Source organism: Carassius carassius, chromosome 32 (assembly GCF_963082965.1).
Source record: "Carassius carassius chromosome 32, fCarCar2.1, whole genome shotgun sequence".
Lineage (NCBI taxonomy): Eukaryota > Metazoa > Chordata > Actinopteri > Cypriniformes > Cyprinidae > Carassius > Carassius carassius.
In genome coordinates this window covers 18,521,112-18,533,919 of record NC_081786.1, presented here as the reverse complement: position 1 = coordinate 18,533,919, position 12,808 = coordinate 18,521,112, and the positions used below count along the sequence as shown (strand labels likewise).

The window sequence follows — 12,808 nt, the reverse complement described above, 5'->3', positions numbered from 1 at the left end:
CAAAGTTTTTGATCCTGAATTAAGAAAATTAAAAAAGACATTTGATTATCTTCTGATCTGTAATCCCTTAACAGACATGGAATGAATGGAAGACAGCGAATGAAAGAGTGAACTCCTCTTGAAGTTTTGCGGGGGGAAATCGAGCATGGGTCACTAACAGACTTTCAGCAGTCCAGAATTACTGAAGCCGGGCACCTGCTATTGGTTCTTGAATATTAATATTAAAGCGAATGGACAGTTAAGTATGGTCAATTCGCAGAAGACAAAAATGTCATTAATATTCATGCGGTAAGATGCTGCCATGAAATGACATTACAAAAAGCTGATCCAGGATCAATCAAAGAACAATCCGGCCTTAATCTAAATCCACATGAAACCGAATCACTGGCCTGGAGCAAAGCTTCATCCACTCATTCATGTAAAGCCGACTCACGGGAAGTGGATGTGCCCCGTAAGGGGGGCGCTGGAGGATGCATGTTGGGGGGGTCAGAGGAAGATCGCTGCCTGCCAGTCAGGTCTAGGGAGCCAGGTTTCCAACCGGGAGATCCCTGAACCATTCCAGCAAGACCAGACGGCTGAACTGTGGGAAGGAGAGGAGAAGAAAGAGCGATAGCATGTCAGATTCAAAGAGAGTGAATTCAGAATGTTCTACAGGACAGTGCTTTTATTTACTAGATGACGAGAAAGCTCTGCTATGTCTCTTTTTCTGGACCCTGGAGCTGCTCCAGACCAGCAGAGCTCCATTATGCACCTAATTTCATTAGTGTCTTAAGAATACAGCTCATTGTGAAATCTGAGGTTAGAGAGCAAAGAGAGAAAAACATCTCGTTCTAACACAGAAAGCAGGCTCAACTCTGACGGACAGAGTCTCTTGTTTACTGGCATCTATCTGCTGTCATCTTAACAGACCTGTAAGGCTGACAGCGTTTTTGCATGTGACTGCTGCTCAGAGACTCTTCACACAGCCAATGCCATGGAGCTCTGCAGTGTCAGGATTCAAGAACAGGTCAGATGTGAGACATGACATCTAAAAATACAGCAGCAGCATATTGTGGCCTGAATGATGATCATACAGGGTCAAACGGCCTTACTGACTTTTTATATGCATTTATGTATATTTGACTTACTGTAGCATTTGATGAGCTGTTTTGTATATTTAACAACACTTAATAACAACAGAAACAGTTCTGCTGCTTAATATTTTTTCAGAACATGTGATACTTTTTTAGGATACTTTGATGAATAAAAAGTAATAATAAAAAAAAAGCTATGTTTTTAAAATATAAATTTTGTAATAACAATATACAATACTGGTCAGTAATTTGGGGTCAGTATTTTTTTTTCTTTCTTTTTTTACTTGAAAATATATTATTAGAATTTTTTTTTTTTTTTTGAATAAATGCAGTTCTTTTTAACCTTTTATTCATCAAATATATTAGACACCAGAACTGTTTCCAACACATAATAAATCAGAATATTAGAATGATTTCTAAATGATCATGTGATAGACTGGATGTTACATGTGACACTGAAGGCTGGAGTAATGATGCTGAAAATTCAGCTTTGCATCACAGGAATAATTAAAAAAAAAAAGTATATTCAAATAGAAAACTATTATTTTAAGTTGTAATAATATTTCACAATATTACTGTTTTTTCTGTATTTTTGATCAAATAAATGCAGGCTTGATGAGCAGAAGAAACTTCTTTCAAAAACATTAAAAATAGTAATGTTTCCAAACTTTTGGTCTGTACTGTATATATATATATAGACACACACACACACACACACACACACACACTGTATAACTAACTATAACCTACAGTACATGTATAGTACATGTGAATAATGAATATGAATCAGTTCTTATTTGTTTAATTATGCTGTAACAAGGACACCTTACACTGTGACAATTACTTTGCTATTTTTTATATTAAAGGTACCATAAAATGCAAAAATCCACTCACTCATTGTTTTATAATTTAAAAAAATTATAAACAGTCTCTCCACACAAGCAGTTCCAGACTTTGACGACATAGTGAAAGTCCTGCCCATTTGTGACGCTCTCTGCCCTATTAGCAAATACACATCCCTGAGTGAGAAGCTGCAGTCCACCATTACTGTTCTCTTGTTGTAGCTGCTGGAGGTACAATGCCAGCGCCAAAGAGCCATTAAAAAAAGTGTTTTGTGTTGGGAAGCACCAAAAAACATAGGAGTCTCCAAAGACCGCTGAGGACATGGTGGTTAACTTTTATTTTCGAATGAAATGTCCCTGAAAAGAAAACAAGAAAAGTCCTATACTTTATGCAAACATTTTACAACGGACTCGACTGCCTCACAAATGAAGGTCAGTTCTGCGCTGCAGTTGTGCAAAGATTTCTTCTGAAAGAGGGATCGATACCAACGCTTTGTGCGCAAACATCCAGACTCCAGACAAAGCATCACGCGTCATATTTTGTTTTCCAAAAGAGATTCTTGGCTCTATGTAAGGCTAATGTTGCTATAGCTACTGTACCATTGTCAATGCCTGTTTTCACAAATGCTGCCTTCACGTGCTACCAGAATGATCATGAATATGAATGTGGTAGTTAATTAAAAATTGTGTTTGGAAGCGATGTGCGAGGTCAGTAATACAGTCACAGTAACACCGGTATGCCATGAGCATGAGCTCTTGAAGAGCCGCACTGTTATGGAGAAGGGATGCGGGGTTGCTAGGTTTTTGCAACAAAACCCTCCCGCGGACATGAAAAGCAACCCGCAGCAACAGTGTTAAAGTAGCCAAATTCCATGGGAAAACCACAGACTTGGGAACACTGGAAGGGAGGCGGGAGCAACAGCTCATTTTCATTTAAAGGGGACTTACACATAAATGGAGCGTTTTGGCTCATACCCTAAAAGTGGCAATTTCAAGATTAAATTTCAGGCATTTTGAGATAAAACTTCGCATTCACACTCAAAACAATTTAAAATATTGTATCAATGCATTCTGTGGCACCTTTAATTAATAATTATATTAATTTTTATGCCATCCATTTGGTTCGTTTTTGGATTTCATAGTTTTTTTGTATATTTAATGTAATGGAGGGAGGCTGGTCTATTTCTGCCTCAGCCCTTAATCACTGTTTTTCCAGCTTCATCATGAGCTGATTGAAATATAAAGTACCTAAATTTCGGGGAGGCAGAGGAGGTGCGGAGCTGGACAGGGCGACCGGGGAGTTGGTGTTGATGATGGTTCCATAGGTCTCGTTGTTGACCAGGTTGGGCACAAACCGCTGCTTGTCTTTGACCATGTCTCGTGCGTCTCGTGCCAGGCTGGCCGGACTGGGCTGAAGGGAATTACTGCCCAGAGTGTAGCAGCTAAAGGGCCTCTCGTCCCGCCGGTGAGGACTGGACTATAGACACAATGTAAACACACTGAATACTCACTTCAAACATTTGCAACGATTTTGCAGGCCATATATAAAAATAATAATCATCATAATTATTGAGATGATTATAATGCAGTTTTTATTTGGTCAATATAAAAACATTTTTTCAATGCATTTTGAACCAGTGAATCAGTTCAAATGGTCCAAATGAACAGACTATGAATTTTGCAGAAGCACTTAATTTTACAGTCCTGTTCCTCGTGTACACACTATGTACTTATTATAGTAATTACTAGTGTTGTCAAACAAGTAATCACGATTAATCGCATCCAAAGTAAGAGTTACATAATATACATTATGTGTGTGCTGTGTATATTTATTATGTATATAGAGACATGCATACAGCATATATTTTGAAAATATTTACATGATTTATATGAATATAAATATATACTAGTGGTGGGCATAGATTAATTTTTTTAATCTAGATTAATCTCACTGTGATCTTGAAATTAATCTAGATTAAAATGGCTCATTCGAATTGTGTCGCATATTTTTTTATGCTCCCATGTTAACAGATTCCAGTTGCGTTCCAGGAGCGTTGCGTCTGCAGCAGTGCAGCGATCGTTTATGTACCGAGTAGCGAACTGCAAACGCGTCCTGTGTGAAAGCACATAGAGTCCGAGCTGCACCACATACGTAACGCACATGAACTACATACGCACTGCAGACGGAGTATGTGTGAAACAGACGTGAGCAGGACCGTAGCTGGGGTCAGCGGGGCCCAGGTGAAGGTTGTACCAGTGGGCCCTGTTTGAAATTGTTTAATTTGTATGTCCGTTTATTTTTATTTATTTGTGCTAGTTACACAATGTTTAAGTTTTTTTCAAGTTTGTAGGTGTCAAGGTACAGAAACCAAATAATTAAATGTAAAATAGCACTGGATAGTCTTCAATGTAAAAAAGGAAATATACAATCAAACCTACATTTATTCAGACACCTTCAACATTTTTCACATTATTACAGTTTTGCTATATATATCAAAAATTATATCTGGTGTCTGAATAATTTTTGGTTTAACTGTTAAAACTACAAAGTAATTCAGTCAAGAGCAGTGAGTGATTTTCATTTTCTTGGATTAACATTACAGCTCTTTCTTTGGGCTCTTTCACATCTTTTTGTTTGTTCAAACTGCGATTTGTATTTGTTCGTTCAGGTGCAGGAGGGACTTCGAGGAGAACTTCACAGAAGAGAGCTCGGTTCAGTGTCGCTGTCCGTGATACGTGGCTCTCTCTCTCTCTCGTGCGCACCGAACACAGCGCGCGAGTAACCAGCTACTCTGTTCAGCTTTTCCGCGTCTTGTTTTTGGATGCTTTAATGTTTACATCGACAAGCGGTTAGGCTTAAAAACACGTGAAAAAGTTAAGCTTTCATGACGATGCGCAGCAGTGGCCCGTCAACTGTCCTGAGCATCTTTTTAGGCTGGCCTCAACCAGTCGGTTATATAAAATATCAAGGTGAAAGTCATCATAGTTTGCTTAGTATAGACCCAGCTCCCAACCCAACTTTGAGAATAGATTAAAGGCGATATTTTTTTTATCGCCCGATAAGAGTCTCACGTTAACGCAACACGTTAACGCCGATAACGGCCCACCACTAATATATACACATATATAAATATATTTAATATATAAATGTAACATTTTTCTGAAATATATACATGCATGTGTGTGTATTTATATATACACATCATAAATATACACAGTATACACATATATTATGCAAACAAAAACATTTATTTTGGATGCGATTAATCATTTGACAACACTAGTAATTACAATATTTTTTGTTTTATTTTCATTTAAATTCAAAGTATAAATTAAATCCACATTCCAAAAAAAAAGGAATGGCAAAGTGGTTAAGTGAACTGATTCAAAACTGATTTGATTACATTGCTCAAAAAATTGCTCTACATTTCAATGTATTATTAGATTAGTGTATATAAATGAAAATAATAAAATATTATACTGTCTTTTGTTCATTTACCAAAAAATTTTTTTTAAAAAATGCTTTTATTTTTTGTTTCATTATTTTTAATTAATTTTTTACTATATCTTTAACCTACCCAGCTACAATAATGGTTTAATTTAAAAGGCTTTTAAATTAAATACACCATTATTATATATTAAATATTACTAAATATCTTCACACACTAAATTAAGCATAATCTATCAGTAAATATTTACATATTTTATTAAATATATACACAAACAAGCACACACACTAACACCCATACACTAGTCACAAGGCATAATCTACTGCAACAAAGACATTTGATTCTTCCTCACCTTCTCATCCAGATCTTCATCACTCTCGTCCAGGTCTTCATGCTGAAGTCTCCACTCGTACTCCACATGCACATGAGCGTTGAACTTCCCTGCAAGCGCCTGGTTCAGCTAACAGACCGACACATATCATAAACCAGCAGTTCTTAGCAGCTATCACTCATATTCATCTACAAGGATGTTGTGTGTATATTAGGGCTGTGCGATATTGACAAAAAAAAACTATCACGACTTTTTGATCAATTTTGCGATTTCGATTTTAAATCACAATTTTGACACACACAGGCATGCTTTACAGTCATGCTTTACAGTGTGCTTAACTGCTTGGAAGCAGATCTTTTAGAAATGGTAAACACCTCACTTCTCTCTGGGACATTTCCAAACTCCTTAAAAGATGCAGTTGTTAAGCCCCTCCTGAAAAAGAGCAATCTTGATAACACAATTTTGATCAATTTTAGACCAATATCTAATATTCCTTTTATAGGCAAAATTATAGAAAAGGTCGTTTTTAATCAGCTGAACAAATACTTAAACTCAAATGGATACCTGGACAATTTTCAATCTGGTTTTCAACCACATCACAGCACAGAGACAGCACTCATTAAGATAATAAATGATATTTGCTTAAATTGTGACTGGCAAAATATCGGTGCTGGTATTGCTAGATCTCAGTGCTGCATTTGACACTGTAGATCATAAATTACTACTAGAGAGACTGGAAAACTGGGTCAGGCTTTCTGGGATGGTACTCAAATGGTTCAACTCATACTTCGAAGGGAGAGGCTATTATGTGAGTCTAGGAGAGCATAAGTCTAAGTGGACGTCCATGACATGCGGAGTCCCACAAGGGTCAATTCTCGCACCGCTCTTGTTTAGCCTGTATATGCTCCCACTAAGTCAAATAATGAGAAAGAACCAAATTGCCTATCACAGCTATGCTGATGATACCCAGATTTACCAAGCCTTATCTCCAAATGACTACAGCCCCATTGACTCCCTCTGCCAATGCATTGATAAAATTAATAGTTGGATGTGGCAGAACTTTCTTCAGTTAAACAAGGAAAAAAACCGAAATACAAGATATTAAATCTTTTCGTACCTTTCTATTTATAACCTTTTCTGTTCTCATCTTTTACCGCGTGCTGTGTGAACGTTCTGTTCCGTTAACATGGGCTCGAAAAAAAAAAAGGCTACGCATCACAGACAGAGTGTGTGAACCTGGAGTTAGGCATATGCCCAGTCTGCTCTGACCCGCACTCCACTTAGGTGCGCTGCATCCTGATTGGTTCAGATAACATACTGCGGGAGGTCGGGGCTGTGGAAAATCATGCTATAAAGTGATTTAGAAATCGCGCACACTCAAATCGTGATTTTATTTAGAGTTCGATTAATCGCACAGCCCTAGAATATATATATATATATATATATATATATATATGATGGCTCACCAGTTCTTCACACTGCAGGTGTTTGAGTCTCCTGGCGATGTCCAGCGGTGTCTCACCAGCCTCATTACCTAAACACACACACAGACACAGAATACATTGGTTTGATACATATATCAAGCCTGAAAGGATAAGAGCATCCTTCACATTTTCCCACCACATTCTGTACTCTTGGCTACCTGTATTGGATTTTATTTTACAGAGGAGACAAAGCCAAGTCTTTCCAGACAGCTTGCTCACAATAGACGCTGGCAGGGATCTGAGAGGAGATTCCCTGGCACAGATTCACCCTCCCACATACAACCGCTAGGCCACATATGGCTGTTGTCTTTACTTCCCATTGTTGGTGGACAGATTGTTAATAACAGGACCACAACAGAATTACAAACCCTCTCCAATCGCCAAAACCAACTTCTCCCAGCAGTCAGGATAAGAACATGGTGTGAGAACATCCAACAGACAAAACAAGGACTATCAGAATCCTTAAGGACATCATTAAAGGGACCCCGTCGAAATGTCACACCCAAACGTCCTGTTTCAACAGGGACTATGTCAGGAGGAGATTTCTTTTGCTGCATACCGATGTCTATAGAGGCTTTTCCTCTCAGCAGCAGTTTGAGACACTCGCTGTTGTCCGTCAGGCAGCAGTAATGCAGCGCTGTGCTTCCTTTAGCTGTTTGCTTATCCAGGTTTAAACTGCGGGAAGAATTAAACATCATTTTGCTTATTTAGAAAACATTCAATCTCAAGTTTCCATTCCAGCCACAGCTCTGTAACCTTCAAAACTGGGACTTTTAAATAGCTTTGGTCAAAAAAGCCATTAAGTTAGATTTAGTTGTAGCAAACAAGGGAAATAAACTTGGGAAAGAGAGTCGGCTGTCTGGGTCTTGCCTGTTCTGGGTGAGGAAGTCAATGATGTGAAGGGAGGTTCTGTCCACCAATCTCACGGCCAGATGAAGGGCTGTCTCACCTTGTTCCTACCACAGCAAACCAAACAAACAAACAACATGATATGTTTAGACTGTTTGGGTTTGACAGACCATGATTTTGGACATATCATGTGTGAACGAACCACGAGTACGCAACACCAAGTAACATTTCACAGAAATGTTGTCTGTTCAGTTCAGTCTAACTGTATCTATCCGTATATTTTGTGAAACGATGATGTCTTGTGTAAAACGCAGACGGACTAGCTCTCATGTAGAGTATAATGTAAATCTACATGTGTTCTATATCTAGCTGGATAAAGTAGCTTCAAATGCAGTTCACTATCTTGTTCGATATCATAGTATAAACATAATTATAATTATTAACGAAAGGCAACCGTGTTTTTTTAACATATATTACTACTAGCTAGAAGGAATATTGATTTGATAGGGGTCTGATAATTCATATATCTCTCCGTTCGAAAATACGTGATTGTCAAAATACTAAGGCCGGTGACACACTGGCTGCGTGGCGGCTGCCTCGCGTTTTCTGTGTCTTTACACACCAGAACCGTGCTGCTGCTGCTGCTGTAGGTGACATAGAGGGAGACCGCTGACAGACCAGGCTCTTGTCTTCATGACAACAATATCTATACTTCATGTTGAACATAAATATAAAGCCTACTGATAAAGGACACCGTCAACAGTATTGACGGCAAAATAGACGATGTTTGACAGGTGCAATATTTGAAAATCGATAATTATTTATTTATTTTGTAAATTACATTTATATCTGAATTTATGTCTTACCTATTGACTTTCAAACATCAAAATGTCATGAATTAATATGTATTTGTGTACAAAATTACATATAAACATTTTCCTATTATATTTTGCCTGGAAACGCTTCCAACACGCTTGCGTGTCGCGTGAAAAATAGGCGTCGGTTCTATTTCTAGCATGCACACGTTTTCTGCGCGGCTCGAGCCGGACCTGAGACACGCCTCTCACGCAGGCAGTCTGCAAGCTCTAACCCATTAACATGGGAGCCGAATTAAAAACTGACACGCCACGCAGCTGAGACGCTTGCGCCACGCATCAAGTGTGTCGCCGGCCTCAGTTAAAATGTGGGGAGCGACAGAGCGCGTGTTCCAATGAACAACAACTCCCATGAGCCTACGCTCTTTCCCGACGTCATCAAAGTACGTCTTATGTTATTATTTTGATTGAGTGACCCCTGGTGGCCAAAAATTCCATACTATACGTTTAAATACTTAATAAATAACTAAATAATGTAGGAATATTTGTACTTGAGCTTAATTTCAAAGTAAAAATCTACATTTACCATAAAACCACAGGATAAATATATATCTGCTTTCCCTGTGGTTTATATATAAAGTTAATTTGGATTTAATTTATTACTTTTAAAAGATGTTCAAATAAAAATAATTAATTATACTTTTCTTTTTTTTATATTTTCTTTTTTTTTTTAAATTATTATATAATACATTTACTATTTATTTATAAAGTTCAAAAAAATATGTATTATTGTGTTTTTAATAATAATAATAATTATTATTATTATTTTTATTTGAACATCACATAAAAGTATAAATGAAATCCACAACTGAACAGCTCCTATCCAATCCAAGTTGAGATGGGAAAAACTCTCACATGGCCATTGGCCAGAGGAATGGGCTCCATTAGGTCCACACCCTCAGCATAGACCTGGATGAGAGAGAAGATGTCCCGGGCCTTCACAGCGTCACAGAGCGTGTGCAGTTTGGACAGCGCGTCCGGACACTTCTTACGAGCGAAGCGCTTCTCTGTGTATTTAGCCATGATGAAGTCTTTCCTCGCTTGCCTGTGCCATTGCAGGGAATTAAATAAGTACAACCATACAATATGAATTTGTATAATGACATAAGGTGATGACAAATCTTGGCTTACATGTCACTGGTCGGATTTGGTTTGATTACATCTTCTGCTGTCAGACAAGCTTCCATGATCTCATTAAACCCAGCATTCCCCACGTTCTTGGCCAGCTAAACACCACAACACAAACACAGACGTAAACACATGCATAGATTCAACAGTGGTGCAAAACTAAAGTACCAACGAACAGACTTAACGCATTTATTTAGGGTCCATATGATTTGTTTTGCTACTTCATAATATCCCAATCAGCCTAACAATGTATCTTGGCATTCAATCAGAGACGCGAGCTAACAGTTCTGCAGTCTTGGGTAATTGCTATAATGATCCTAAATTGCCAACCAAAAACGTTTTGGTCGGAAATCATGCACGTGGAAGAGATTTGAGCAAACCCTATAAAAATTTCAGGCATGAAGGCTGAATCAAAAGAATCCAGTGCAAACCAAATAAATAAATAAACCCAATTTGAGGCTTACAGCTGCAGTGCTGGGGAACCTGTGGAGATGCACTCTGGGAAATCAAAGATCAAACACTAACCAAGAGCTCTGAGGTGCTGAGAACATCTAGTGTTAGTGACTGGATTCTGGAGTAGTGAACACCCAGCTCTCGGTGGATCCCTGAACACTCGATGCATGTCAGGATGCCCAGGTTGGTGGAGAGCCACGTGGGGCCTGAGGGAGATTGAGAGAGAGAAAATAAATGAGCAGCTTTAACAGAGGCTGTCAATCAAGAACACAGTGTGACACTTTACAAAAGATGAAACCGCTTGTCCTCATTCCCACAATCCATGACAAGTACAGATTTATGATCAATTATGCTGATTGCTTAACACATATGCTCTAAAATCTGATTAGTTTCTTGATCTAAAAAATATTTTGGCAAGAAGTAAATAGTAAAAAATAAAAACATTTAGAATATAAAAATAATAATTTTATAATTATTATAATTATATTATAATTAACATTATAAGAACATTACAGTACTTTTAAAAAATCCATTACATAATATCATTATTTAATTCATGTATATCATTATTTATTATTATTAATAATAATAATATAATTTATCATTAATTATATTATAATTAACATTATAAGTATGTTACAGTACTATTTTACAAACTCATTACATTACATAATTATTTCATTGGTGTATTAATTATTATTTAATATTAAAATAATTATTATAACTAATAAGAAATGAGCAAATTAAACGGAACATATGCAATTCTATAATAATAATAACTATAATTTTTTTATGTTATTATTGTATCAATTTTCTAACACATTTAAGTAATTATTAATAAAAATACATTACAGGTATTGTCACTATTGTGTATTGCATTATTTTATTAAATTATGTAATTATCCTTATTGTTCTAGTAATTTATTTAACAACAACAACAAGAATAATTGTATAATTATTATAATTATATTATAATTAACATTATAGGTATGTTACAATACTATTTTACAAACTCATTACATTATATCATTTCATGGATGTATTCATTAATTATTATGTATTATTTAATAATAATAATAATAAATGAAAGAAAGAAAATCATATAATACAATTTTTTTATGTTTTTACTGTATTACTATTGTATAATATATTTAAGTAATTCATTATTAAAAAATACATTACAATACTATTTTACAAATTCATTTGCTTACATTTTATTGATATATCCATTATTATTATTAAATAATACATTATTTACATTAAATTCTATAATAATAATAATTAATAATAATAATGATGATAATAATAATAATAATATTAAGAATACATTTTATTTTATTTTGTATTATTTTATTATAATTTTAAAACATATTTAATAAATGCATTAATAATAATAATAAAGTTTTGGCATACTGATGTTGAGGAGCCTATGAAAATTCAATCCTTATAACAGAGTTCCTTTACAACCAGTTTCCACTTGTTCTTCCTGTGAGCCAATTCAAAACAGACCCCCCCCCCCTGCTTTCTCCACATGCTCCTTCCTGTCAGTTTCCAGGTCACTCACCAGGAGCTCCGCAGTCACAGCAGACGTCGTTACCCGCCAGCCGCTTGACCTCACCCAGGATGGCCTTGGTCAGCTCATGCACAATGTTGTTCTCACCAACATGCTGGTCACCCTTAAAGGCGTTGTTGAGCGCCTCCTCCTTGCTGTTCTGCAGCACTGAGATCCATCTGAGAAGAGAAGAGATCATGAGGAATAAGAAACACAGAGCACTGATTCTACTGACAGTAACAGCTTTTAGACAATTGTAGGGAATTAAGGCTGGAGAAGATAGAAGAAACTAGCGACTCAATTTAAACTAGTTCAACTACTGTCTCAAATAGCAGATCACTACACTAGAAGAAACTAGTAAAAAGTATTGAAGTTAAAGGGGAACCATTTTTATCCATGATGAATTATTATCCACAATTATGCATTTAAAGTATATATCTGTCACAAAAACAACCAGGAAATTAGAGGGACAGTTTCAAACTTAATATATACAGTAAATACAGATAATGCTATGCTGAAAAACAACAACAACAACAAAAAATGAAGAATAATAACTATTTAAAAAGAAAAAAAGAAGAAGAGGTATGAAAAATGTGCTTTGCAAAAGAGATCAATGAACACAAATGAATTGTGATTCAAATCAGCGAATCATTTTTTGAATTGAATCAGATCAGAAGTCTAATTTGATGGCTGTCCAAATGCCCCTCATTGGGGTAAAAACAGCTAATTACAGGAAGAGCTGCAGTATTTTGGTACTTTCAGTTAGTTATTC

The 12,808-nt window shown here is 36.3% G+C and overlaps 1 protein-coding gene across 1 annotated transcript in view; it reads right to left on the bottom strand.

The window, feature by feature from the left end:
• LOC132112905 (arf-GAP with SH3 domain, ANK repeat and PH domain-containing protein 2-like) overlaps window positions 1–12,808 on the bottom strand; it is a 74,894-nt gene that overhangs the window by 5,462 nt on the left and 56,624 nt on the right. Inside the window, exons 14-23 of the mRNA XM_059520642.1 lie at window positions 12,049–12,215; window positions 10,557–10,690; window positions 10,035–10,129; window positions 9,759–9,948; window positions 8,050–8,135; window positions 7,739–7,854; window positions 7,162–7,229; window positions 5,717–5,824; window positions 3,164–3,392; window positions 434–580 (exon numbers count right to left, since the gene is read on the bottom strand). Of these exons, the coding sequence (XP_059376625.1) occupies window positions 434–580; window positions 3,164–3,392; window positions 5,717–5,824; window positions 7,162–7,229; window positions 7,739–7,854; window positions 8,050–8,135; window positions 9,759–9,948; window positions 10,035–10,129; window positions 10,557–10,690; window positions 12,049–12,215 (1,340 nt within the window). The remainder of the gene's footprint in view (window positions 1–433; window positions 581–3,163; window positions 3,393–5,716; window positions 5,825–7,161; window positions 7,230–7,738; window positions 7,855–8,049; window positions 8,136–9,758; window positions 9,949–10,034; window positions 10,130–10,556; window positions 10,691–12,048; window positions 12,216–12,808) is intronic.